At 38.7% G+C, this 6,712-nt stretch overlaps 1 protein-coding gene across 1 annotated transcript; it reads left to right on the forward strand.

Annotated features, from left to right (window-relative positions):
* The first annotated feature begins 3,858 nt into the window (after positions 1-3,858).
* LOC122979290 (high mobility group protein B2-like) lies at positions 3,859-6,658 on the forward strand. Its single transcript, XM_044346636.1, has 5 exons — positions 3,859-3,979; positions 4,844-5,003; positions 5,296-5,444; positions 5,576-5,750; positions 5,938-6,658. Exons 2-5 carry the CDS (start codon positions 4,857-4,859, stop codon positions 6,109-6,111), a joined length of 645 nt encoding a protein of 214 aa, XP_044202571.1. The 5' UTR covers positions 3,859-3,979; positions 4,844-4,856; the 3' UTR covers positions 6,112-6,658.
* The last annotated feature ends 54 nt before the right edge of the window (positions 6,659-6,712 follow it).

Consider the following 6,712-nt stretch of genomic DNA (forward strand, 5'->3'; position numbering starts at 1 on the left):
ACCTTGCTCGACTTTAATGTGCACTTCAATGTGTTTTATTGTTTGAGAATTAGAGAACATGCAAAGAAAAGTTCTACACACTGTTTATCAACAGTGTTGTATCGGCCTTTGCTTTATATTGCAGTACCATGCTATTTAGCCAGAAACTGTATTTTTTTATTTTAAATTCCATTTTTGTCTAAAAATGTCTATGCCCTGATTGTGACATTGAAAGTTTGGATATCTAATGATGTCTAATGAACATCTTGAATATTGTTTGTAAAACCATCTTGTTTTAAATCTCATATTGTTGGGCTCTATCACACACAGCACATTTTTCTGCATTGAGCTGGAAAACAGCATTAATGTCCTGGACAGGTTTCGTGTGTGGCAAGAAGCCTATAAGCTTTTTTGAACAGCAGAGATAGAGGGGCATTCATTTCAGAGATATAGGTCTCTATGACTGACTATCCACTGGAGAATCTAATGAAAATTGTGCACAATTGGAACGTGCACACATGCAACCACTGCTGTGCCCAACAGATTATCATTTTAATTGTTTCTCAGTAAGATGCTGCACAAGTTTCTTAAAGTAACACATCAAGTATTTAACAAGAGAAAAGGACAAATTAGAGAAAAGAACAAAAAAATATAGGTTACTTACTGTAATTCGAAATATTTTTTTCTTTCTTACAGCTTTAAATAAATAATTTGATAATTTGGGAAATACACTTCTTTCTGTGCATTAGGTGAGAAGATTGATAGAACGTTTGTGTCTTTGTTGTATGGCATTAAAGCCAGGAGGCAATTAGCCTAGCTTTAGCATAAAGACAGCAGGGGGAAACAGCCTGACTCTCTAGAAAAGTCTGACAGATGAATACACTTTGTTCATCAAGAATAAATACATTATGCAACTCCATCTGAAACCTCAAAAAATGTTTTTATTTATTTATTGGCAATGGCATGGCTCAATACTGAAATATCCCAATAAATATCCCAACTATTTGATGAATTGCTTCGTACAAACATCTATGGTCCCCAGAGGATGGATCCTACAGACTTCGGTGAACTCCAGACTTTTCCTATAGTGCCACCAGCAAGGCAAGGTGTTTACTTATGCTATGATATATCTCAACATCTATCACAAAGATTGACACAAAACATTCATGGTTCCCTGTGGATAAAATATAGCCTATTAACTTCATCAAGAGCCATCATCAGCACAACATTTTGTCAAATACTTTTGTCTGTGAACAAATAACTACAAAATTTATGACATTCCCATCGGCCTCAGCTGTACTTTGTGTTTAGTGCTAATTAGCGAACGCTTGCATGTTAAACCAACATGGTGAACACAGTAAACATTTTACATTCTAAACATAATATGCTAGCATTATCACTGTGAGCATGCTAGCATGCTGAGCATTCAGCTCACAGAGTGGCTACCATGGCATTAGACTCTTAGTCTTTAGTACATTAGTGTTGATTAGTATGTTTTTGCCAGGCTGACCTGTTAAGCTCTAAGCTAAGCTAACTGGCTTCAGCTCACTAAAGCACAGACATGAGAGTGGTATCAATCTAACTCTTGGAAAGAATGTGAATAAAACTATTACCCAAGATGTCTTACTGTTCCTTTAATAATGTTGCTACTCTTCAGATTTATCTTGGGACCCCTTGAGGGTCCGGGCTAGCAGGTTGGGAACCACTGCTCTGGCCTACATCTTTGACAAGGTTGAAGATATAGGCCGTCATTACAATCATTACAGACTTGCAAACCTTTTCCCTTCGTTAAATATGATTCAGGATGAAAACCAGCATGACAGATGCCCCTACACCCGGTGACCAGAAATAGAAAGATATTGGTTCAACTCTGTGGAAGCTTCATGTTTATATAGTTTGGCTATAGTCTATGGTGCTGTATTAGTCTAGCCTACTGTTTTGTTCCTCCATGTACGTTTTGGGAGAATTAGGGTTGTTGTATTGACTCAGAGTGCTTTACTTAGTGGGGAGTATATTTTCAACAAACCTTTTGTCGAAATAAAACGTGAAACATATTGTATTTGCCCCCCACCCTCAGCAATCCAGATAGATAACCCATCTATGCATGGATGTCCTAAAGACGACAGATGAAGTCTGATGCCCCACCAGCTCAGATGGATCACTCTCCATCTATTCCAACTGCTTAGCTTGATTTAGGAAAGCAGGTTTCTCATTTACATCACATATAAAATAATAATAATAATAATAATTTCTACAGAAAACTGACAATATTGACCAAATTACTTAAGTGTATGTACTCACACTGAACAAGACCAACATCCCAGCCCATCAACCCTAAGACACCAGTCTAGAAAAGTGTGTGAGAACCTGTGTGGGCTGGATGAACTATATGGGAGAGGAGCATCAGACCTGTGCATGGAGATGGTTCATTAGCTGCATACATAGAAAATCTAAAGCTATATTCAGAATTCATAAATATATTTTTAATTAGGCAAAACTGTCATAACTGTCACCTCTCGTGAGCATGAATCTTCAAAGAGTATGAAGTTTAATTTAATTTATTTATGGTTTGTTTTACTTCAGTCTACTGCACAGGGTAGCCTTTATGAAGTTTGCATTTGGTGTGGAACCTACAGTATAGCACAGCATTTTGTTATAATTAGAACCCATACTCTATTTAATTTTGTTTATATTGTAGCATTCATATTTGTGAACTGTTATACTCTATTTTATCTCTCCAAACAGTTTTGTTCAGGGATTTGGAGCTGGTTCTGTGGGCTCTGGACCCATTGTAGTCAGTGGACCTGAAGTGGCTGTCAACCAACACTATAGTGTTATAACACTAGGCTGTGTCTTCCTGCACTCAGATAAAACTTGTTCAGGCTCCTTATCTGAAGGGGCTTGAGGTTCCAAACACACCATTTCTCCCTAACTCCCTTCTGACTTGGGCCAGGTTTGTAGTGATTAGCACCGGGTCAATTTACCTTTTAATTTTGTAGTGACTTAATTGAAGTTGACATGAAGTTATTTTTTTAATATTTAAAAAAATGTTTTGGGGAAAATTATTTTACTATCTGATGAATGCATCAATGCTATCAGCAATCTCTCAGATAATTTTCTCATAATTATAGTTTTCTTGGAGTTGCTAAAATCTCTGATTATTTATTCTTTTGTGAATGCATGGGCTACAGCACTAAGCTTTTTCAAGGTGCTCACTGCTTTGACATTTGATAGAGGCTGTCTTAATATGAAAGTATCATACTGTGCTTACATCACAGCCGTATATTGCACTTGGTCACCCTATAGCAGGTATTGATTATTTGGTATCACATAGTCATAATATATTGTGATATGTTCTGGCAAAACAAAATCCTATTTTTCTGATTATTAATTCAACTTCTAACTTATTAGATTTGAGTATGTTACAACGCTATTGAACTCCTATTTTGAACAGGAAAACTAAGTCTGAGAATCTTATTTTCATTTTCTGGACAGTTTAGCAGTCATAAATGTCAACAAGCAGTTTTGTTTTTGACTTGACCTAAATGCCAGTTAAGAGTTGTCCATTTGTGCCACAACTTGTTGAATAAAAGGACATATAAACGGTCTTGTAGTTGCTTCTGCCACCGACAATCGAATGTGGAAAACAAACGGTTAAAATGAGCCCCAGCTACACATCAACACTTCAATATATTTTGACTCCAAGCAAACAAAGGACTTTTCGCGCCGTGTGTTTAAAACCCCAGCTCAACCAATCAGTGTGCAGACAGAACATACAAACTTGAGGTCTTCATGTCACACAAGGTAACCAATCACAGCGTTGTGTATATGTCACGTGCCTTGCATTCAAATCTAAATGCTTAAATCCGACCAATCCGCTGAGGGCGGGGAGGAGTTGTGGAAGTATTTTTAGTCAAGTTAGTTGGGCCTCGCAGACGGTAACAAAACAGTTGAGCTTTCTTCCTCATTCAGTCGTTTCAACTCGTCCATCTGGGAACAGGTAAGACTGCGTCGTGTCAGGCCATTATATTTTGCTAATTCTGTTATTTAAAGTCACCTGTGTTTTCTTTGGTAATGTAGTCTGAAGTGCACGACAGCCACATCTCGTATTTTTACATATTTGCCAACTAAAATCTATTAATGGATTATTACTCTTCGAAATCGTTTCTATGTTGCATCACATCGTTGCCGTAAACTGTGTTCATGATGAAAGCCGTCGGATTCTTGTTTCAAACGACGAACAGCGAGCTTTTGACTCTTTCGGCCTGGTGACCTAATGTTAGGCCGCCAGTCTGCTGCTGTTAGTGCGCAACATGCCGTTCAAACGCCATTTGGTTTGATAACGTTAGCTTAGCATGGCTACATCACGGCAGCTCCGACGCGCTCAAGTTTGAATTATGTGAACTAAATAAACTTCTGGTTCGGACTCACTGTTGTGGCTGGTAGTTCTCCGGGTAATAGCAGAACACCAGTCGTGTGAAAGTGAAGTAAATGTCTATTAGGTCACTTTGTTTAGTAAGTTTGGGCGCAGTTTCGTTTAGGCGGGAAGATACAAAATGGAGTCGCGTCTTTTTGTCCCAGTAAGGCAGAAATCCGATTAGAGCCTTAAAACACCCTTGGGCGTCTGCTTGGCCTGTATGTTACAATAACGTTAGTCGCAGGAGTCGAACGACGACTTATGTGTGAATATTTGCTTGCGTTGAGTTGACTAAACATAACGTTAAGGATACACTCAGGCTTGTGTACTATGCTAAGTTTGGTTATTGTGCAGATACAAGTTAAGAGTGAGTTTCTAACTATACAAATGTTAATAGATTAGTATTGTCAGAGTTGTTTCATGCAATGCTTTTTCCATCGTTTCTAGATAAATCGCAGCCATGACTAAGGACCCAAATAAGCCAAGAGGTAAAACCTCATCTTATGCTTTCTTTGTCGCGACCTGCCGTGAGGAGCACAAAAAGAAACACCCAGGGACCAGTGTGGGCTTCGCCGAGTTTTCCAAGAAATGCTCTGAAAGATGGAAGGTAAGTTGGAATCAGTTTAGAAATTATACAAAATCATAAATAATTTTAGTTCCTTTTTGTATCTGAAATTTATGTGCATTTGAAGTGCTTGTTGGATGCGTATCGCATTTTCATAGCAGGAACAAGGTCCCAGGTGTACTCAAGTGTGTAAAACACGAAGGATTGTGTAATTTAAGTTGCCCAACAGCTGTTGGCAAAATGAGTAAAGGACTTTATTTTGTTTTCAGACTAATTGGAGGCTGTGTACATGATTGTTATTTTTATATATTATAATTTAAAAATTTTTTTGTAGACCATGTCAGCCAAAGAAAAGGTGAAGTTTGAAGAAATGGCCAAGAACGACAAGGTCCGATATGACAGAGAGATGAAATCATACATCCCCCCTAAGGGCGCGAAGAAGGGCAAGAAGAAGAAGGACCCCAACGCCCCCAAAAGGCCACCGTAAGTCCCCACACTTCTCCCCCATGCAGGGTTTTTGTTTTTCTTTTTTAAATACAAATATATAGTGTGCTCATGTGCATAAGTACAATCTGGTGCTTTCTGACTTTAACACATCCATCTTTTCCCTCCAGCTCTGCCTTCTTCGTGTTCTGCTCTGACCACCGCCCCAGGATCAAGGAGGAGAACCCTGGTATCTCCATCGGTGACATCGCCAAGAAGCTTGGCGAGTTGTGGGCTACACAGAGTTCCAAAGACAAGGCTCCTTATGAGGCTAAGGCTGCCAAACTGAAGGAAAAGTATGAGAAGGTATGCACCTGGTTTAATTTTTGCATGACTCTAGGAAGGTGCGGCCTCTTCACTGATGTTGAGGAGTTGGTTGTGCTGTATTTAATGTGCTTATACATTTTTAAACCTTGCTTTATTGATGAAGACTGCTTACAAACCGGGGGAATGATTAACAGGTGTCTAATGTTAAATGTATTTTTTTTTCCAGGATGTTGCTGCCTACAGAGCCAGAGGTGGTATGGGGAAGAGTGATGCTGGTAAGAAGAGTGGGCCGGGCAGGCCCTCTGCCAAGAAAGCAGAACCAGTTGATGACGATGATGATGATGACGACGACGATGAGGAGGAGGAAGATGATGACGACGATGATGACGATGATGACTAAGCGGTTTATATGTTAAAGGATGTGAAGTTTGCAATGCATTGTTCAGCTAAACTCCTGTTTTTGTTTTTTGTTTTTTTTTTGTGTGGATGATTCCAACAGTATAGCCTGCTGTCCCTGTTGGTCTGCCTCTGTAGGATACCAGACCTGTATTCCTTTTCAAATTCAGGGATTTAGTTTTTATTTTCTCACTTAGTCCCCCCTATGAAGACAGTTTTTCTGTTAAACTCTGGTTTGTCACATCTTCAAGCCTCTTTGCTATCTCAATGGGCACTCAGATATGGATTTCCTGTACCAAACTGATATTACAATGGACTAAAACTCCTGTACAGGCACTGTGCAGCAGCAAATCAGTCAAGTTTTAAAGAATTTATTGTTTCTGGAAGCACTGCTTATGTTCTGTTCAGTGGTGCTGTTTCTTCAGTCATTTTACTACCAGGATTTATCTGTAGTTTGATTAAAATGTTTGCAGCCATTTTTAATGTGGAACTTTGAAAACTTTCATGTAGAACGAATTTTTTTGTAATAAAATTTTGTATATTGATTATAATTGTGTGGACTGTCAGTTAATTGGATGCTTGGGTATTTATGAAGTATTTCATAA

The sequence above is a fragment of the Thunnus albacares genome, chromosome 3, assembly GCF_914725855.1.
Source record: "Thunnus albacares chromosome 3, fThuAlb1.1, whole genome shotgun sequence".
Lineage (NCBI taxonomy): Eukaryota > Metazoa > Chordata > Actinopteri > Scombriformes > Scombridae > Thunnus > Thunnus albacares.

Coding starts and splice junctions, on each gene's coding strand:
- LOC122979290 (XM_044346636.1), top strand. CDS start 4,857: ATGACTAAGGACCCAAATAAGCCAAGAGGTAAAACCTCATCTTATGCT. Junction 5,004..5,295: donor AATGCTCTGAAAGATGGAAG/GTAAGTTGGAAT, acceptor ATTTTTTTGTAG/ACCATGTCAGCCAAAGAAAA. Junction 5,751..5,937: donor TGAAGGAAAAGTATGAGAAG/GTATGCACCTGG, acceptor TTTTTTTTCCAG/GATGTTGCTGCCTACAGAGC.